The 22,378-nt window shown below is 31.4% G+C and overlaps 4 protein-coding genes and 1 pseudogene across 5 annotated transcripts; 3 read left to right on the top strand and 2 right to left on the bottom strand.

Moving 5' to 3' along the window:
• Positions 1–753: 753 nt before the first annotated feature.
• Positions 754–2,099, bottom strand: LOC125870704 (probable glutathione S-transferase). Its single transcript, XM_049551199.1, has 2 exons — positions 1,729–2,099; positions 754–1,334 (listed from the first exon to the last, which is right to left on the bottom strand). The coding sequence occupies exons 1-2, from the start codon at positions 2,035–2,037 to the stop codon at positions 969–971; spliced, it is 675 nt and encodes a 224-aa protein (XP_049407156.1). The 5' UTR covers positions 2,038–2,099; the 3' UTR covers positions 754–968.
• A 2,094-nt stretch (positions 2,100–4,193) lies between these two features.
• LOC125870702 (probable glutathione S-transferase) lies at positions 4,194–5,169 on the bottom strand. The gene is made up of 2 exons (XM_049551197.1): positions 4,800–5,169; positions 4,194–4,698 (listed from the first exon to the last, which is right to left on the bottom strand). The coding sequence occupies exons 1-2, from the start codon at positions 5,106–5,108 to the stop codon at positions 4,327–4,329; spliced, it is 681 nt and encodes a 226-aa protein (XP_049407154.1). The 5' UTR covers positions 5,109–5,169; the 3' UTR covers positions 4,194–4,326.
• A 4,604-nt stretch (positions 5,170–9,773) lies between these two features.
• On the top strand, positions 9,774–12,654 carry LOC125870706 (probable glutathione S-transferase). Of its 2 annotated transcripts, XM_049551203.1 has the most exons (3): positions 9,774–10,091; positions 11,973–12,046; positions 12,253–12,654. In XM_049551203.1, exons 1-3 carry the CDS (start codon positions 9,854–9,856, stop codon positions 12,604–12,606), a joined length of 666 nt encoding a protein of 221 aa, XP_049407160.1. In that variant the 5' UTR covers positions 9,774–9,853; the 3' UTR covers positions 12,607–12,654. The 2 variants fall into 2 exon arrangements, with proteins under 2 accessions (XP_049407160.1, XP_049407161.1); XM_049551204.1 differs by lacking the exons at positions 11,973–12,046; positions 12,253–12,654 and adding an exon at positions 10,342–10,969 and having other exon boundaries at positions 9,777–10,165.
• Positions 12,655–13,569: 915 nt separating this feature from the next.
• LOC125870083 (probable glutathione S-transferase) lies at positions 13,570–17,888 on the top strand (annotated as a pseudogene).
• Positions 17,889–20,079: 2,191 nt separating this feature from the next.
• Positions 20,080–21,377, top strand: LOC125870713 (probable glutathione S-transferase). Its single transcript, XM_049551211.1, has 2 exons — positions 20,080–20,443; positions 20,914–21,377. Exons 1-2 carry the CDS (start codon positions 20,135–20,137, stop codon positions 21,256–21,258), a joined length of 654 nt encoding a protein of 217 aa, XP_049407168.1. The 5' UTR covers positions 20,080–20,134; the 3' UTR covers positions 21,259–21,377.
• The last annotated feature ends 1,001 nt before the right edge of the window (positions 21,378–22,378 follow it).

Raw genomic sequence — 22,378 nt, 5'->3', positions numbered from 1 at the left:
GGGAGGGGGCGTGGGTGATCGAGGATCGGGATAAAAAAATTAAAAATTGAAGTTGAAAATATTTTTTAAAAACAATAAAAAAAATTGATAGAGGGAGGGCGGGGGGCGAGGGTAGTGGGTGGGGGTAAAAAATAAAAAATTGAAATTAAAAATATCTTTTAAAAATAATTTTTAATATTTTTTGGGAGGGGGTGGGGGTAAGGGTAGGGGTAAGCGTGGGTAAAAAAATTGAATTTAAAAACAAGCTTTAAATTATTTTTTATTTTTATTTTTGGGGGGAGGGAGGGTTGGTTGGAGGGCTGGTTTGAAGGTAGGGACAAAATAAATTGATTTTTTCAACAATTTTTTTTTTAATTTGAAGTTGGAAGAGAGTTTTGGAAAATGTTTTCCTTAAGTTTAGAAGGGAAGTCATTTTCCTTAAATTTGAGGAAAATGAGTTGATTTGGAAAACATTTTCCAAAACATTTAGCCCAACTAAACATGAGAAAATTGGAAAACATTTTCCTTTGTACCAAACACACCCTAAGACATAAATTGAACATAGTTTTCCATTTTTACCCTTATTCATTATTATCAAATTTATTGAAGTCATCACATTGAAAACTCAAATGAAGGGTAAAATTGGAAGAACACTCTAAAAGTAGTCTTGAAAACTGAACAATTAAGTTAATTTTAAAAAATGAAAAATGTCTTAAAAATTCAATTAATATGAAATGAAGGGAGTAATAAATTTAGATCCACACCGGTGAGAAGTACAAGCAAGTGGGGCAATATTTTATTTTTTTCTTTTGCATACCAATACATAATTGAATCTATTGAAATCAATGGAGATTCACAATTTTATTCAGACACATAATTTGGAATTTCAAAAGATGAACACGTTACAAGTAAGTGGGGGCAACATTAATGAAGTACAAATATGTTTAAAACACATAATTTGAAACTTTAAAAGATGAATCGGAATGTATTTATTTTTGAGCAGAAGCAGAAGCTGCAGCTTGAGTACGAACGAAAACTTGAAAAAAAGCAAGCAAATCATTTCTCGAAGGTAGATATTCCTTGACTTGACTGCAATTAACGTACTCATCTCTCCAACCACAAAAATTTGGAAATTTTTCACTTGTTACTAATTCAATTCCAGAGCCTTCTTGGAAAATTCCAAGCCAAAGTCCAACCAAATTTGCAACAATATCAGCATATCCAAATTTGTTAGCCACAAAGAAAGTTTTGTCTTTGAGCTCATTATCAAGAATTTTCAACATCTCACAAACTTCCTCTTTAGCTTTCTCTTGCTCCTCTCCTTTGCGTAAGAATGCATTTACCACCGTTACCACCTACACAAAGTACAATGATACTATGCCTCAATCTCAAGTAAGTCAGAGTCGACTATTTATATGAATTCTCATTAATCCATATTATTATATACAANAAGTTTTGTCTTTGAGCTCATTATCAAGAATTTTCAACATCTCACAAACTTCCTCTTTAGCTTTCTCTTGCTCCTCTCCTTTGCGTAAGAATGCATTTACCACCGTTACCACCTACACAAAGTACAATGATACTATGCCTCAATCTCAAGTAAGTCAGAGTCGACTATTTAAATAAATTCTCATTAATCCATATTATTATATACAAAATTATGAAAAGTGTTTCAAGCTGATCTCTATATTTTCTATATAATAAGATCTAAAGTAAATGTATTAATATATTGAATGAAGACGAATTTACCTTATCATCAAGGAACTTAGCCCAAAAACGAGCTAAAGCACGGTCATGAGAGTCTTTAGGTAAGATGGAAGGGCCTTCAAATATCTCGTCGATGTACTCAAGAATGACCATAGAATCACAAATGGGCTTGCCATTGTGAATGAGCACTGGGACTTTCTTGTAAATAGGGTTCGATTCAAGAAGTAAAGGGCTCTTGTTATATCGATCTTCTTCTATATATTCATATTTTACACCCTTAATCTTTAGAGCCCACTCAACCCTGTGAGTAAATGGACTATACCAAAAACCTAGCAACTTCACTTGTTCCATATCACAACTTTGGTTATAATTGTTTGCTCTTTTACTATGTCAAAGGATATTTTAGTGATGATTCTCCCTTGAATTATGGTCATCTTTTATAGAAGGAAAAATCAAGGGAGTGGTTGAAGGTTCCTAACTTTTCCTCTATTTTTTTTTTTTAATTCTTCTTATAATATTATATTTTCGTTTACCTCGAATCAAACACTGTGCAAGACTTGGAAAGAGAAAATATTACATTAAATTAGTTCATGTTTGTTCAAATTCACTGAACGACCTGCGTAAGCACTTAGCTAACAAATAATTAAATAATACTCCCTCCGTCCAACCATAGTTGTCCATTATACTATTTTAAGATGTTCAACATTAATACTTGTCCACAGAGATGAATTTAGAATTTTTCAAGCATGGGTGCACCAAGAAAAATGTATTAAAGGAGAATTGATTTGAACATGAGTGCACGAAAAAAAAAATATTAAGTGGAAATTGATCATTATTCCTCAAGGTCAAAAGCTCAACATTTAATCATATGAATCAGTTAGACTTCTTATAGAATATGTGCCAAAATATAATATTATACAAATTTTAGAAAATATATACATAAATTATCTAGTTTTACAAAAAGATCACGTGTTCCGGTACCCTATTTTTTGTGTATAAATTCGTCACTGCTTGTCCACTTTATGAAATCAATGGATAATTTGATATTTAGTTCTTAATTTATCCTTATCATTAATTATAGTCATTTTCCTATTATATTTAAAAGGTGATATAATAAAATTACATTTCTATTTATAGTTTCTTAAAGTAAATAAATATTATTGAACAAAAAGAGTATATATACCGAATGATTATTAAAATAATGAAAGAAATTTCATGTACGTCAAAACAAAGTACTTTTGACTTGTGTATATTGTAATAGGAGTATGGTTCAAGATAATTTCGTCACTACAAACGATTACTGAATTTTAGTCACAAAAATACAGTTTTTTTAACATATTAAAGTAATTTGAAATATTTTTAAAATATAGATGATTGAAAACTCAAAACTATGAAACCAGGATAATGTCTTTTGTTTTATAAAATATGGGTAGTCAAAATATTAAAAGAATTGATTATCTTTTTACTTTAGTTTCAGCCAAAAATTTGAATGTTGTAAATGCATCCTGCAAAACATGAAAAATTGAGCTAATTTTGCACGAGTTTTAAAATTTCAATCGAAACTTAAAAACGCATAAATTTTCCGCAATAACTCACGGGCTACAGAAAATTTCAATCTAACAATCCTTGTTGGAAAATGTAAGCAAATTAGGTAAATTATCTACCTTGACACAGTGGTGAGCTACCTCATTATGTTTTCGTATGATCATTAGGTAATATTCGATTTTTCTTTTTGATTTTGTACACCAATAAAAATTTGTTATCATTGGATTCATGATGTTTGTTCAATTAATTACATCAGTTTTAGCTATATACATGAGAGATTAAAAGGTATATTAAAACTAAGGGATAAGGGTCTGAAAAATATCTCAACTTTGGTCGGATTTGCTGTTGCGATACTAAACTTTCATAAGGACCTATTACCTCCCTAGACTATTTAATACCGTATTTTTTACCCCCTAAACTATTTAATAGTGTATTTTAAAGGTATATATGTGCCCACGTGGACACATTACTATTTATAATTTTGTATTATTTTTTATGTCCACGTGGGCAAATATATATGTTTAAAATACGGTATTAAATAATCTAGGGAGGTAATAGGTCCTCATGAAAGTTTAGTATCGCAACAACAAATCCGACCAAAGTTGGGGTATTTTTCAGACCCTTATCCCAAAAACTAAAATAAAGAGTTTGTATTTCGGTTCTTACACCAAAAGAATGAAAATTTATTTTTTATGGAGATTTACTTGTATTACATATGAATTATATATATTTTTGTAGTGGCTTACACATATATAAGTCATGATTAGATAGTTTAAATATTTCTTTACTTATGCCACTCACTACTTCATCAAACAATGTGGCTTACTTTTCTTGTTTTTTTTCCTTTTCTTTTCCGATTCAATGAGGAAATTGATTGTAGAATCACTAACTAATCAACAAATTAGAACAGTAACACAAACACACTTCTTGGTGCATTACTAGTTGGCTAAGCTAGTTTTGTGTTAACAGGTAATTTTATTAATAAGAGAATACAAAATCTAGAGTCATTATTTTAGAACGAGACACTTATTAAGGTTCGTTCTAGAATCTCAATTTTATTCTAACACATAATTCAAAACTTATATGAGTATTCATTTATTTTTGAAGAGTAGCAGAAGTTGGAGCTTGAGCACGAACACGATCTTGATAAAAAACAAGCAACTCATCAATTCTTGAAGGTAGATATTTTTTGACTTGACTGCAATTAATATATTCATCTCTCCAAGCACAAAAATTTGGAAATTCTTCATTTGTTGCTAATACAACTCCAGATGCTTCTTCGAAAACTCCCATCCAAAGTCCCATCAAATTTGCGGCCATATCAGCATAACCAAATTTGTCACCAACAAAGTACTTTTTATTATCCTTGAGCTCATTATCAAGAACTTTCAACATCTCACAAACTTCCTCTTTACCTTTCTCTTGCTCCTCTCCTTTGCGTAAAAAAGTATTTACCACCGCTCCCACCTACAAAGTACACACTCAAAACTTAACAACAAAATGCTACGTCTCAATTTCAAGCAAGTCAGAATCGACTACTTCTATAAATTATGTGAATAGGAATATACCTTATTATCAAGGAACTTAGCCCAAAAACGAGCTAAAGCTCGGTCATAAGGGTCTTTAGGCAAGATGGAAGGGCCTTCAAATGTCTCGTCGATGTATTCAAGAATGATCATTGACTCACAAATGGTCTTGCCATTGTGAATTAGCACTGGGACTTTCTTGTGAATAGGGTTGGATTGAAGAAGTAAAAGACTTTTGTTATCTCGATCTTCTTCAATATATTCATAGTTTACACCCTTAATCTTTAAAGCCCATTCAACTCTATGACTAAATGGACTATACCAAAAACCTAACAACTTTACTTGTGTCATATCACAACTTTGGTTATAATGCTAATTTACTATGTTAAAGAATATTTTAGTGGTAGTTGTCTCTTGAATTATGATCTTCTTTTATAAAAGGAAAAAATCGAGGTAGTCCTAAATTTCTTATTTTTTATTCAAGAAAATCTTCCTGCCTTTAATTTACATGGGACCAAACGTTGCGTAAGAATTAAACAAATGCTTATTTAATTAATTCATGTTTGTGGAAGATATTGAATGGCATACGTAAGCACTTAGCTAACAATTTACCAAATACTTTACTCATATATTTGCTTAGTTCTTACTAACAAGATCAATGCCCCTCCTCTTTTTGCAAAGTTAATGAGCATATATTTGCCCCCTTCCCTTTGTTTTACAATGAATAAAGTTCAATAATTACACCGGACATTAATCCTTCTTTACTCTATATTGACCTTAATACCCTGTTTGGATTGATTTGAAAGTTGGTTAAATCTATTTTTAAGTTTCTTTTAGCTTTTTGGGAGTGTGTGGAAAATTTAAAAATAACTTAATTACAACTCTCCCTACTTTTTATTTCTTTGACTTAAAAGTCAATTAAGTTTAACAAAAACAACTTTTTTTACCAAAACAGATAAACAATAAACTAAAAGTCATGAGTTAAAATTTCGAACTTATAACTTTTTGGACTATAATTGTCACACCCCAAATCCGGATGTGATGGCACGTGTCCATTTCCCACCGGACACGTCAGCCTAACCCAACCACAACGATAGAGAAGTAGAAATACGAGAATAAAAGATAATAAATAAGCGGAAGACTTTAATTAAGACTCAACACTACCCAGAATTTGGTTGTCACATGTACAAACCTCTAAATACAGAATTCGAATAAAAATATACAAGTCTCAGAGTATAGTTCTCGAATAGAACAAAACTGAAAGTAAAGATAACTCAAGGGCACGTCTGGAATGAACCGCTACCTCTCGAGTATGTCCCGAAGCTCAATCTGCTAAAGAAACTACTAAGCCGAATCTGAGAGAGAGCTGTCAACCTACACAATTGTGTAGAAGCAAGGGTGAGTACCGAAAACCACAGGTACTCGCAAGTAACTCTAAACTAAGCAAAACTAGCAGCTACAAACAACTCCTTTCAATCCCAACCGAACCACCGAAACTTCAATCTAGCAGCAAACCAACCAACCTATACTAAACAGATCATATTCAACAGCCAGAACCAACAGTATATCCTCATCAACCTCAGATCAACAAATAAGAGCAAGTAGATCAAATTCCACATAAGAAGGGTAAACCGATACAATCCACACATCACAGACAAAGATAAGGCAAATGCGATGCAAAATGCAATAATGATGTCATGTAGTCGTGATGCATGTCTGTCCTACGATACACATCTGTTGACGTAATCAGTCCGCGCTGAATACTCAAATCAGAACCCATGGGGGCCACACATGGACCATGTATCACCGCCGGAACCAGATCCCATCGGCATCCAAATCGCTAGCCGGAGCTAGTCCATCTCATATATCTCTAGCCGGAGCTAGTCTCAACTGTGTCTCATATCCATCCATCCTCATATCAGTGTCTCAGAACTCATGCAACAGATAGTTCACACATGGGATGAATAATGAATATGCACATGTCATCAATCACAATCATATCACGATCACATCATAGTATTACACATCATCTGTCTCAATCACAACCATATCACGACCACATCATAGTATTACACATCACCTGTCTCAATCACAACCATATCACGATCACATCATAGTATTACACATCACCTGTCTCAATCACAACCATATCACGACCACATCATAGTATTACACATCACCTGTCTCAATCACAACCATATCACGACCACATCATAGTATTACACATCACCTGTCTCAATCACAACCATATCACGACCACATCATAGTATTACACATCACCTGTCTCAATCACAACCATATCACGACCACATCATAGTATTACACATCACCTGTCTCAATCACAACCATATCACGACCACATCATAGTATTACACATCATCTGTCTCAATCACAACCATATCACGACCACATCATAGTATTACACATCACCTGTCTCAATCACAACCATATCACGATCACATCATAGTATTACACATCACCTGTCTCAATCACAACCATATCACGACCACATCATAGTATTACACATCACCTGTCTCAATCACAACCATATCACGACCACATCATAGTATTACACATCACCTGTCTCAATCACAACCATATCACGACCACATCATAGTATTACACATCACCTGTCTCAATCACAACCATATCACGACCACATCATAGTATTACACATCATCTGTCTCAACATCAATGTCTGTATCAATCATAGCCTACTCATGCTCTTCTATCCCCTCAATATCAGTTATCACATGACTTATTCAACAAATTCAAGTCACATATAACACATTTAGCTCGTTTTATTCCCCATCTTTCATTTACAACAATTTCAATCAACAAATAAAACTCATCCTCAATCCCCATTACTCCCCAACACAATTAGGAAAGTAGTCATGCGTAGTCTAAGAGTTTTACAAAGTTTGGAAGCCACTTGCCTTAAAACGAACTCCAAAAGTTACTTGACTTGAGCCTTTCCTTTCCGAGTATAATCCGGATCACGATAATCTATTCAAACAATTATTCACAATCACAATTCGAGTCCAATGACACCAAAATCAAGAAATTTAGGGAAAAAGGGCAAAACGGTCCAAAAGTCTCATACCGGAAAACGATACCCAAATCTGGAAATTTTTGATGTAAAATGATCCTTAAAGTATTTGGAAGCTAATGGTGAAAACCAATTTGAAAACGGAGTTGAAATCAATTCACAAACTCAATTTGAAGGAAAATCCACGTTCTTGAAGAAGCCTAAAATATTCGGATCCGAAACCCCGACTCGAAAATGAAATATCTCTTGAAAAACATCTTACCCATGCTTAGATAAGTTCAAATATGAAATTTCATCAAAAACGGAGTTAAGATCGACCTTGAAATTCTCAATTTATCAAACTTTAACTTTACCGGGAAAGTCCAAATTGTACGCGGTTAATATGATGAAAATAATCGATGAATCAATAATTTTATGTTAAAATCAGTTTACCCATAACATAAGGATCGTAAATATACCTTTTTCATCAAAAAGGGAGTCCAAATCGATAAAACCCCAATTTTTCCCAAGAGATTTACGGATAGGAAAAAAAACCAGATAAAGAAATTATGAGAAAATGTCGAATTGAAGATTGAATACTAACCCTCATATTAATTCAAGAAGAAACCCGTAAGAATCACTCCATTCCGATCTCTAGAACTCCCGATATGCTCAAAATACCAAATGAACACAGTCTGAGATTTTTATAACAGTACATGACTGTTATGCACCAGAAAAACAGCAGTTAATCTTTCACTAAAAAGGCCGTAATTTCCTCATACGATAGTGAAATGACCCGATTCTTTTTTGTAAATGTCTTAAATAATGATACGGACCTGCTCGTTCAATCGGAGCTCAATTTCATGCTCGTTTGCCCAGTCAAATTTCATTTCTACTCGGTAAACAATTATTTCTTATTTGCGATAAAAGTCTAATCTCGGGTTAGCGAAAATGCACCAAAATTTGCAGATAAGTCCTATAATTCATGCTCAAAGTTTCAGAACCTTCGGAATAATTTTTCGACCTTTAAAACTAGTAATGAATCCTTTAGTTGCCACAATTTACTGAAATAGTGTCAAAACATCCAAGAAGCTTAAAAGTTCACCCAAAACTCATTTGGCACTTCCCGAACACAAGCCAAATATGCTACTAGCTTGAAAATGACATTTCGGACTCAATGAAATCATCGGAATTTGAATTCGAGGTCTCCTTGACCCGGTATTCGATAAGGCGTCAAGAAACTAACTTTAGGCTCAAAAACTCGAAACGCACTCGGGGACTCTAAAAACTCAACCAAGACTTATTCTAGACTTAGAATCACCCCCTAAATCCAATGGTGCCCTCGGAATTCCATTTCGAACACCGGAACCTCGTTTGTTGACCAAAGTCAACTCTTGATCAAAATTTCACAATTTTAGCAACTTAGGACCTCAAATCTTCGTTTTAACTCCAAATTCGACTCCGTAAATTCTCATAGACCCGTTTCGACATTCTAAAACTGCTGAAATCGACGGAAATCCGATTTGAGTCTCGAAACTCCAAATGAATCGAAATAACACTTTTAACCAAACTTTAACTCTTAAAAACTCAACTTTTCATCAATTTTCCTTCAAAACCAACTTCGAAAATACAACAATTAGGACTCGGGGCAACTATCGAGAGGGGTAAAATGGTCATTCTATGAAAATTTCCAAAAATGACCTTTAGGGTCATTACAATAATAAACAACCCCAAGTGGAAAGAAAGAAATATATAAGCATGCACTTAAGCGTTACTTTTTGACTCGTCATTCACTCAAAGATGTCTTATGCGTGATGCCTACTTTAGAAACTTCCTTATATTTATACCAAAAAGAAATATGACTTTTGACTTCCACATATATTGTAGTACACAAACACAAGTTGCAAATGCAAAATCAACTACCAAATGTAATGAAATTAAAGAAGAAAAAATACATATGCTTGGCCAACAAGAAATTTTCAAAAATTTCTCAAGACTATAAGAAAAAGAACAAATCAGAAGACTAAACCAAACCACTATTAAAAAAAATATTCTTCAATACAAAAATATGGTAGATCAAGTTAAGTTGATTGGTGTTAGTGGTAGTTCTTATAGTCGTAGAGTTGAATGGGCTTTGAGAGTTAAAGGAGTGAAATATGAATTTATAGAAGAAGATCTACAAAACAAGAGTTCTCTACTTCTTGAATCAAATCCCGTCCTTAAGAAAATCCCAGTACTAATTCACAATGGAAAGCCCATTTGTGAGTCTATCGTAATTGTTGAATACATTGATGAGACATTTGAAGGTCCTTCTATCTTGCCTAAAGACCCTTATGATCGAGCTATTGCACGTTTCTGGGCTAAGTTCCTCGATGGAAAGGTGAGTTGTTATACGTAGTAATCAATCAAATTATTTTATATTTCATTGTTATAATAGGTAAAACTCCACTACATCAATCTAATAAAAAAATTATAACTTAATTATTAGTATTACAAAGCATATACTAGTTCAGTAATCATACGTGAAATTAATTAACATTTCTTTGTGGTTTCAAGTGCTTGGAAGCAGTAGGAAAAGCTCTATGGTGCAAAGGAGAGGAACAAGAGAAAAGCATACAAGAAGAAGCTTATGAGATGCTGAAAATTATTGACAATGAACTTAAGGACAAGAAGTTTTTTAGTGGAGATAAAATTGGATTTGTTGATGTTGCTGCAAATTACATCCCATTTTGGGTTGAAATTGTTGAAGAAGCTACTGGAAATGTGTTGATTACAAGTGAAAAGTTTCCTAATTTGTGTTCTTGGATAGATGAGTATCTTAAGTGTAGTGAAGTTCAAGAAAATCTTCCTGATAGAGATATGATGCTTAATTTTTTCAAAGCTAAAGCACTAGCTAAATGAAGATTTATCTAATTGATTATGTAAAAGTTTAAGATATCTTGTGTTTGAAATAAAACTCTTAAGTCAGAGGAACATAGCTAGCTTAATTTTCTCAATTTTGGTGATTTTTTTTTTTTTTTTTTGTTGAGGCAAGGAGACCCTATGTTTTCTAGCTTGTTTGTAATTGTTTACAAGAAAAAATGATATAGTTGAATTTGTTATGAGATTAAAGACGTGTATCGATTTAACTCGATAATTAGTGTATTAGCAATTAAATTTATTAATAAATGAGCTTAATAAGAAACGTAATGAAGCAAAGAAAAATAAATGAAATAATGGAGCTTGGTTGCTTGATGTTTCAGCCAAATAATTGTCTAGAATTCAATCTAATATATCAATCAATAGAAAAACTCCACTCGGACCCTAAAGTACTATGTCCAATAGAAACGTTCCACCTGAAAATATGGTTACTTGTACTAGTGCTAGCTAATATTCCTCTATAAGTTGCAAAATATTGTCTAAATATGTTTATGACGTATCTATCCTTTTGTCCTTTTATCCTATCTTTGGGACATAGGCCCTTTTGTTGACTTCAAACTATGAGTTCCCATCTTATAAATAGGTCAGTCATCAATTCGAACACTTCAATCAATGAAACCTTTATGGTCACTCTTCCTCTATCCTCTGTGCCACACCATCATCGAACCTCATCCTAATGCCATATGTTCATTCTGCATACAACCAAGCGCATACCCTGTGCTTTTCTTAGCTTCAGGGCTTGAACGCGCCTTAAAGAAAGAAGCACTTCGACAACTTAGATATATCATTGCATCTACATATTTGAGTGTGGTAGATCTTTATTAATAGAATAGAACCTTCCACTCAAATTTTACCAACAGTCAATATGGAAAATTGACTTGTCAAAGAAGAAAAGTACCATTTGCTTGGCTACCAAGACACTTCTTTTTTTTACCTTCTATAAAAAGAAGAACAAAATTCAAAAAATCAAAACCACAATATAAAATTCCTAAACATAGTAAATCAAAAACACAGTGAATCAAAGAGTTGTGAGATGGCAAATGTTAAGTTGCTTGGCCTATGGTATAGCCCTTTTAGTCATAGAGTTGAATGGGCTCTCAAGATTAAGGGCGTCCAATATGAATTTATAGAACAAGATTTACAAAATAAGAGCCCTTTGCTTCTTGAATCCAATCCAATTCACAAAAAAATCCCAGTGTTAATTCACAATGGCAAGTCCATTTGTGAGTCTATGGTAATTGTTGAATACATTGATGAGACATTTGAAGGCCCTTCCATCTTGCCTAAAGACCCTTATGATCGAGCAATAGCTCGTTTTTGGGCTAAGTTTTTTGCTGAAAAGGTATATTTTAGTCGTATTAGTATGTTTATACCTATGTTCTTCTTTTTTTTTAAGGCAAAATTCTTGTGTTTTTTATTTGTATAATATTGGACTTAGAGTCTGACATGAGCATATAACTGATTCCAACTTGCTTAAACTTAATTCCGATATATAGAAATAAGTAAAATTGTTATTGATACTTAAGTTTTGAGTATTTTAATTTGCAGGGGTCATCAGTGGGGAGAAGTTTCTTTCTCAAAGGAGAGGAGCAAGAGAAAGCTAAAGAGGAAGTTTACGAGATGTTGAAAGTTCTTGATAATGAGCTCAAGGACAATAAGAAGTACTTTGTTGGTGACAAATTTGGGTTTGTTGATATTGTTGCAAATGCTGCAGCACTTTGGCTTGGAGTTCTTGAAGAAGCATCTGGAGTTGTTTTAGTCACAAGTGAAAAGTTTCCAAATTTTTGTGCTTGGAGAGATGAGTATATTAATTGTGGCGAAAACAAGGAATATTTACCTTCAAGAGATGAGTTACTTGCTAAATTCAAGGCTCGCTTTCAAGCTGCATCAGTTTCCGAATAAATTTAGGAGTTTAATTGAATTACTCTACTGGTTCAAACTATGTATACAATAACATATCAGTGTTATTCTATATTCGAACTATGTATACATTAGAAAAAAATATATATTAAGATATATGTAGTTATAAAACCGAGCTTGAGTTTACGTTTGAATAAATTTATGAAGCTAGCTTGTTTATTCTATATTGTATTATTAGTTTAAATTATTGTTTTGCTATGCCTTAATGATCATAAAATAATAAAGTTCAATGACTTTGCTAGTCAAATTTTCATAGTTCAATGACCTTTTGAGATATTAACTCATATATCACTTCTTGTTGTTTTTATTTCTCTGATTCAATTGGTTTGCTATAATTTTACTCAACGCGATATTTAAGAAAGAAATAACAGATATGGTTTGTAGAGGGATCTTTAGAGACGACGATCAAAGAAGATGAAATTTAAGATATTCATGTAAGATAAGAAACTGTTCAACTTCAAATCATGATTTCGTAAGTACCCAAACTAATCAATATAAAAATTTATAAACTCAGTATTCACTTGTTTTTGTGAATACTGAGACACATTCGGTCAAATAGTTTCTCCTCTTGCATCAGTTCATACGAATGATTTATGACCACACTAATATCTAATAGTAATTATTTTAGATTACAAGTTCCGAAAGTTTTTTTTTAAACATTGTGCCAAATCAAACACAACCTTCAGGCTTCAACTACTACGTGTCTAAACAAATCACTACAATTTATGCATTTATGAACTTATGCCTATATTTCCACTTGCACCCATATCTACGTAAACATAACCTTCAGGCTTCAACCACTACCACTTATTTTTAGACTTAAAAGTCTTGGGTCAATTTACATCATTAAATTGGAAAATTGACTTTGTCAAAAGAAGAAAAATTGTCTTTGCTTTGTTATAAAGACACTTGTTCATTTTTCCCTCTATAAAAGAAGACCAAATCAGTAGAACCAACATATAAAATTCATCAACATATTAAAAAAAATACATAGTAGAACAATAATTGTGTGATGGAAGAAGTGAAGTTGCTTGGTCTATGGTCTAGTCCTTTTTGTCACAGAGTTGAGTGGGCTTTAAAAATTAAGGGTGTGAAATGTGAATTTATAGAAGAAAATTTACAAAATAAGAGTCCTCTACTTCTTGAATCATTCACAAGAAAATTCCAGTGTTAATTCACAATGGAAAGTCCATTTGTGAATCAATGGTGATTGTTGAATACATTGATGAGACATTTGAAGGCCCTTCTATCTTGCCTAAAGACCCTTATGATCGTGCTATAGCTCGTTTTTGGGTTAAGTTTTTCGAAGATAAGGTATATTCTTTTTACTTTCTCTGTCCATCTTTACTTGTCCAGTATACTATTTTGAGATGTTTAATAATATTTGTCTATAGTTTATAAAATCATTGAATAATTTATCATGTTGTGTTTATTTTATCCTTACTATTAAATACCATTCCCTTCATCCCATTTTATGAGAGGTAGTTTGACTCGACACATAATTTTAGAAAGAAATGAAGATTTTTAAGACTTATGGTCTAAAATGAAAGATAGAAATTTGTGTGACTATAAATCATTTCATTAAGGGTAAAACAAACATTTTAAAGTTGAATTGTTACTTAATATAAAAATGTGTCATTATTTTTGGAACCGACTAAAAAGGAAAGTAAATCATATAAATTAGGACAGAAGGAGTATTTATTTTTTATGTTTAGATGACTTATATTTAATAAGGATGGTTTGATAAAATTACCCCTATCATTTACTGTTCTTAATTTTTGTGTCAAGTCAATAATAAATAAATATCATTAGACAGAGGAGTATTGAGTATTATTTTGCAGGGGTCAGCAGTTGGGACAAGTTTCTTTCACAAATCAGAGAAAGCTAAAGAGGAAGTTTGTGAGATGTTGAAAATTCTTGATAATGAGTTAAAGGATAAGAAGTTTTTTGTTGGTGACAAATTTGGATTTGCTGATATTGCTGCTAATTTTCTTGCACTTTGGATGGGAATTCTTGAAGAAGCAACTGGAATTATTTTGGTAACAAAAGAAAAATACCCAAATATTTATGCTTGGAGAGATGAATACATTAATGGGAACAAAGAATATTTACCTTCAAGAGATGAGTTGCTTGCTTTTTTCAAAGCTCGCTATCAAGCTGCTGCAACACCCGTTACGATCCGATCTCGAAAACTAAGGTTTCGAAACCAATTTCGCAACTTTGGCAATTTTGTTTATGTTTTGGAAAAGATTATAACTTGGAAGTCGCCACTTAATTTTTTAGGAAAAATTAAGAAAACCATTAAAAAGGATAATTTTTAAAAGAAAAAAAAATTGAATAAACCAGAGTCGGGTAAGGATTCAAATAATTCTCTAAGGAAGGGTTTAGGCATCTTAGAGAATCCGCTAACACACGGTTGACCGACGGATTTGAAAATTTGGCTAATTTTACATAAAAAAGGGTTGCTTAAAAAAATCTTATTTGAAACTTAAATAAAAATCTTTTGAAACTTGTAAAATCTCAAAAATAAACCTAACTTAAAACTTTTATCCATAGTCAAGTTTTGAATCATGCGATTAATTCAAACTTATAAACATGAATTAAACGACTTTGTTTAATAACCACGAAAGGATATAGAAAATCCTTAAGTCGTTCTTATAAAGTCCTAAGTTAACTTTAAAGACAACTAATTTTTAGTAAAAAAAAAAACTTAGCAATTTATCATATTCAAAAATTTGAACTAAATAGTTAGTTCAAACTCATAAACATGGATTCAAAGCTTTTCAATAACTATGAAAGAACATGAAAAGTTCTTAAGTTATTCTAATAAGCTTAAATTGCACAACTTAAACGAGTTTTGGGAATTTGAAATGCTATCAATTATAGTAAAGAAAACTTTGATAAAATTAAACTCAAAGAGATCCATGGGATTTCAACTAGATTAAGAAAATGTTAGCCATCACAAATAAAATAATAAGAGGAAGTAAACATGAACAGTGAGTCAAAACTGGAAATTCCAGCCCACATTCGGCCATTTTAGGGGGCTGAAACTGTTGTACTGTTGCTTCATCCGTTTTGGGTTTTAACCCAATTTTTTGCCCTTCGTTCTTCAGCCTTTTGAGGCTGTTGTTGCTGCTGTCTTTCAGGGGTTTTAACCCAATTTTTTGCTTCCTTTCAACGACATGTGATTGACTCAGGAAGAGGAGTATGCAAGAGATGGTCCAATTGGACTTGGACAAGAGAGTTCATGCAAAATGAGATAAAATTAATAACTTGACATGATAAGACTTCACAAAATTATTAAACAAGTCATTTGGATGCAACAATGAATCCTTTCATCTTGATAATAAATATAGACACTCAAATTATTTATAATAATAAATCGAACCTCACGGGTAAACTTCCGAATTGGTACAAAACTTTCAAAGAAGTATGGATTAGACATTATATACTAAACTTTACATTTTGATCACAACAATTTAAATAGGTACATAATATCCAAAATCTAATCACAAAGCCTAAACCTATTCCTAAGAGAAGAGACAAAATACTAATTATCAACTCAAATATATTCTTACACATGGCACTGTAAAGGAGCATAATAACATAGCATATAAACAAGTAATGGTATACACATGTATTAAATAAACAGCTGATAGTTCTAAAAGGAAATTTGAAGACTAACTGTAAATCTAATTTCACTAATATGAAATAAAATAAAATTAAAAAAAAAAGAAAATTAAAAAAATAAAATATATCAGTAGCAAAGCTAATGACCATTCAGTCATACATCCTACCATACCTCTTGAAAGCAACACATAGATACTAAACAAGCAAGAAATCAAACACTTAGACAACCACAAGAATGAACATCAAAACCGAATAGACAATTTGATTTCTAAAACTTAACCATGTAAAGGGAAGAAAAAAAAAGGGGGGGCTTGACTTCAAATAAATCAACTAGTCGATTTCAAATGATTTAGAACAAACATTGAAGGCTACTTAATCTATACAATTAATTTTCCGAGTGTCACAAGTATTTTATCATGCTTAAGGATAAAGAAAATCATATCATGAGAGTATTCAATGAGAAGCAGGGCAACTTAAACTCGCACAAAATCAGATTCCCAAAATTTAACACATCAAAACTTGGCGGAGAGGTCCTTAATGATGTTTCCAGAAAACACATAGCTAATTTAGAGACTTGGACAAATGTCTTCATAGATTATACAAATTCAAATGGAAAGACGAGGAAATTTCAACGCTCCCTCACTTAGATTCACAACTCCAAATTACATGAAAACAACCATGAAGAAATTACAAAGTAAACAAGTTTAGGCACTTAAAACTTACTCAAAATTGATCTACTTTAAGCTAAAGGACTAAAAGAAAACCTTAAGACATTCAAGAGAGACTTAAACCTTCAATCATGACCCAGTGAGGCAGCATACATTAATGGAGACTAAAGAAAACAACAGTAAGGCAAGAGCTGCAATATACTAAACAAAAGGGAAAAAAAGAAAGAAAGGGAACATTCACATTTAAGGTGATAAAAAAGTGATTAAACTATTACAAAGATAAGCAACACACATGAATGATAAAATGAAAGAAAACAGAACTAAAAATTACTCAAGAAAAGAATGAAAATTACCTGGTTCTGGGCAGCGAACCAGAACGACGAGTTGAGAGGACGACTTCACCTCTTCCACTCGAACAGCCACAAAATGTTTTAAAATTTTAAACTATGGAACCAAGAATTCCCAAGCCTTTTAGGGTACTCTTTGGTCTCCGAAAAATTCCCCCTCTGAACAATGAGTAGGGTGGGTTTTTATAGAGAAACTTCTGGGAGGAAATTGGAGATGGAAATCGATGTGGGAGCCCTCACAGTTCAAAATTATTAACAAATAAGGTTGAGGGAGCTGGCACTTGTACGAATCATACCATTTTTGAACGAGATTGAAAAGAAAAAGGAAAATCGAAATATTACCGATAAGGGAATTTCCTGAAAGTTTCAAATAGTACCAAGGTCCGTGCCTTGCACAGAACGATGTACGAATTCGAGGGAGAGAACAGGAATTTTGAGGGAGAGAGGCAGTAACGTGAGAGAGATTAAGGTTCAAGCTACATTTTATTTGGTTGAGCGTTCTGGAGTTGTGCTACTGCTGAGAGGATTAAAGAGAGAAAAAGAAGAGTACAGGGGTTATTGGGCCGGGTTTGGAACTGGGTCGGCTTGGTGGGCTGTTGAATTGCATTTGCTGGAGTGAGTTTTCTGAAGGGACAAAGGCTGGGAATAATTGAGAATGGGATAGAAGTGGGCCAAGTGAATTGCAATTAGTCCATTGATAAATAAATTGAATTTACTTAGCGAGTTCGACTAATAAATAAGTAAGACGAATTAAATATAATTAACCAACGAACTTTCTAATCTTAACGAAATAAAATAATTAACTTAATTATAAACTAATGATTCAAAATTATAGTCATAATTTAAACTAAACAAGTTTAACCAAATATTTACTAAAATTAAAATCTTTTTTGAGATGATTTTCGAATGTTTATAAAATATACTAATTATATACAAATTATATAAAACAAAATTAATTAAAAGTAACTTGCAAAATATTTTGAAATTTATAAAACTAATTATTTCAAATCGTTTGGAGTTTAAGAAGCTTGAAAATTGATTAAATTATGGAGGGTCAAAATTGGGTGTCAACAACACCTCCTTATTCGAATTAATTTCTCATATGATCACCTGATTAGTAGTTATTATTAGTGAAAGTTATTTTTCTTTTGTTAAAGAAAGTCGACTTTCTGAAATAATAACTACTTATTTAAGTATTTGAGAAATCAATCCTATTTATTCATCTTTGAAAATTCAAGATTTTGCGTGGCAATAAAAGTTGGAGTGAATTTAGAGAGTGTTTTGTGGGTTCAAATAGACTATAAGTATTAGTTTGAACTATGTATAAAAAAAAAAAGAAATCAAACTATTTGCATATCGATTTTATAATTTTAAACTCTATTACTCTAAATTTGACTAAAATTTTCTGTCAAAAAAGGGCATCTAATTAGCTATTCACATTGTACCAGCAATTAGTATGAATATGATACGATAGATATTGGATAATATATTAATATTTGGAATTTTTTATATCACGACTTTGATATTATTGTATTTAGTAGACATTTTTTAAAAATTGATATTTGGTAGGGTGTTTGATATTATTTATAAAAGAAATTATCAAAATACTAAATATCATAACAAAGTGTATATATATATATAAAATTCATATGTGTTATTATAATACTTCCTCCATTTCAAAATAATCAAATTGTTTGGTGTTTTATACCCTTTAAGAAAAAAAGATTAAGACATAAATTAGATATTACTTTCCATTTTTGCTCTTATTAATTCTTGTCAAATTAATCTTTAGAATAATTTAAAAAACAATTAAAATTTCTTGAACTTATCACATAGAATATTCAAATGAAAGAATATTTTAAAAGTAATCTTAAAAATTAAATAATTAAATTAATTTAAAATATAAAAAATGTCTCTACAATTCATATTTTAAAACGAAGGCAATACTAATCAAATATATATTTAATACAAAATTTATTGTTTGGACATTTGAAAATTTGACTATTCTATTTCAATTCGAAAGTTTCAAGCAGGCCACGAGATTTGACCAAAAAGTGGGTGACATTAGCACATAAGTCATCTTTGTTAGTATTGTATTGCTCACTCCTAAAAGAACAAGAAATAAGAAGTGTGTTTATTAACTTATCTCAGTTAATTTTTTAAGAAAGAATTAGCTTTTTAATAATTTTTTAGTTATATAAAACCTTATAACAGTAATAACAACATATTTAGTCTACATAATTCTATAAAGTCATATCTAAAAGATAGAGTATACACGTACCTTTTCTTTACCTATATACGTATTAGAGTAAACAAATTGTTTCTGATAGACCATCGACTTAAAAAAAAATATCGAACCAGATTGAATTTTTCTATATATAAAACTATTTTTTTTCTAAATAAGAACAAATTGAAAGAAGAAAATGTCTTCTTCATTGTGTGAAAACCCATATTAAACTAAAAACACAGTTGTAGATTATTTTTCTTAAAATTTAGTTTACTAACAAAAAAAGTAAATATGCACCATTGCATTAGATAACGAGAATATATACGTATGCACCATTTGTTAAACGGATAGAATAAATATGATTACTCTTTTAACAAGTGGCATGCCATTCTAAATCGCAAGATTAAAGAGATATATTCTCTCTTTTTCTTCTTAATTTATTTCAAGTGCCATCAATGTGAAAGCATAATTAGATTACTAAACAAAATAGTCAAAAAGGAAACATTAATTTATTTGGTAGATTGCTAAGAACTTCCCTGTTTTTCCCTCTATAAAAGAATTTACCTCAAGGGAGAAGAAAACAACATAAAAATTCCTTCAATTAGTAAAGCAAAAGCATAATTAACTAAAGTTGAGAGATGGCAGATGTTAAGTTGATTGGTTTATGGTATAGCCCTTTTAGTCATAGAGTTGAATGGGCTCTAAAGATTAAGGGAGTGGAATATGAATTTATAGAAGAAGATCTACAAAATAAGAGTCCTCTACTTCTTGAATCCAATCCAATTCACAAGAAAATTCCTGTGCTTATTCATAATGGCAAGCCTATTTGTGAGTCAATTGTCATTCTTGAATACATTGATGAGGCATTTGAAGGTCCTTCCATCTTGCCTAAAGACCCTTATGATCGAGCTTTAGCTCGATTTTGGGTAAAGTTTTTTGAAGATAAGGTATATTTTTTTCTCATGGTATATAAGTCTATTAATTGGAAATACTTTTGAGTCACATAAGTGGAGACATTTACTTTAGGTATTAACTCGTCTTAATTGTGTCAATTGGATAGTAATCCAACTTATAATATGATCATCTAGATACCTTCAAAAATTATGTGTCAACGAGACATATTAGTGGGGAAGAGTTGGAGTGTTTAACTATCAGTTGAGACTAAATTAATATGTCTTGAGACTAAATTAAATAATTAATATGTCTGGATATATATTTTTCAAAGTTAAAGTGCTTACTTACTAGCCGAAACTAAATTTGAATGTTTTGTTTATGTATTATGCCCTATTATAAAATTGAACTAAATGAAGTAATATAACTTCATTTAGTCAACAACAACTGATGTACTTTTATTGTTATTGACTATTGTATATATTCCTATTTTTAAAATTGAGTGTTCATTATTATTGTTATGTAGGGTCCAACAATGAGGAAAAGTATTTTTCTCAAAGGAGAGGAGCAAGAGAAAGCTAAAGAGGAAGTTTTTGAAATGTTGAGAATTCTTGATAATGAGCTCAAAGACAAGAAGTACTTTGTTGGTGACAAATTTGGATTTGTTGATATTGTTGCAAATGCTGGGGCACTTTGGCTGGGAGTTCTTGAAGAAGTATCTGGAGTTGTTTTAGTGACAAGTGAAAAATTTCCAAATTTTTGTGCTTGGAGAGATGAATATTGCGCACAAAACAAGGAATATTTACCTTCAAGAGATGAATTACTTGTTCGTTACCAAGCCTATATTCAGCCTGTTATTGCTTCAAAATGAGTACAACTCAAGTGAATTTCAAGATTTTGTGTGACAATAAAAGTTAGATATGGATTTATGATCAGTTTTTGTTTATTTAATTGAAGGTTGATTTTGAATTGAACTAGTGGTATTTAACAAAAAAAAATGCATGTTATAAGATTTATCTTTATTTCATTTAATTAGTTAATATAAATCTTGGATTCACTTATGAATAAAAGTATTTGTTTGAGTAAGTTAGCAAGAAATTTAAAAGAGTAAAATGTCAGCATCTAGACCCTATCCCAAATGTCAGCCTCGAATTTCCACGAGACACTACAGTCTACAAGGATGCAAGCTTGAAGTGTTTAGTTGTTTGTTAATACCAAGTTAAGATGTTTAGATATGCATTGTTAAAATTGAAGAATTTACTTGCCAGCTATGACCAAGTTTAAGTGTACATTTAAGTATCATCTCAACTGAAAAATAAAAAATAATCTCAATCATAAAATGAATTTGGATCGTCGAGAGAGGTTAAAATTAAAGATGGATAAGGTATTTTTTTAAAACCACGTAGCATTTTTGAGATTAAACAAAATAGTTTTAGATTACTTTTTTGAAATTAAGTTTGTTAAGAAAAAAGTCAATATGCATGATTTGTTAGATGACAAGGATATATATATATACTAGATAATGTTGCCCGTGCTATGCACGGGCCCAATAATATAAATGGTATATTCTGGGGCTAATAACCGAGTTTTTGAAGCGATTGTTTGCGTGGATAAAGGAAAAGTTTTTTTATCACAAACCTGTACTTTCTTTGACGCTATTTAAGGCATAATAAGACTACCCACATACAACATTTTTGAAATATTTTATGTTGTCAATTATCATGATTTATAGTATTTTTACGATAGATTCACTTCAAGAACCAGTGGAATTTTTTGTATTTTTTCAAAACATATTTTATGTTGTCAATTATTATGATTTATAGTATTTTTACACAAATTTTAAATATAAAAAAAATAAGACAAATAAATTAAAATGGACCCAATATATGTTATTTTTGTTGTCTCAATTTATGTGACACAAATGAAATTTGGAGAGTCATCCAAATTTTCATATTTTGTTAAAAAATGTTTGAAGTTATTAATTATTGCGA

Source organism: Solanum stenotomum, chromosome 7, assembly GCF_019186545.1.
Source record: "Solanum stenotomum isolate F172 chromosome 7, ASM1918654v1, whole genome shotgun sequence".
NCBI classification, from domain to species: Eukaryota; Viridiplantae; Streptophyta; class Magnoliopsida; order Solanales; family Solanaceae; genus Solanum; species Solanum stenotomum.
Note: the sequence above shows the minus strand (reverse complement) of the source record. Positions and strands in the feature narration are given on the sequence as shown.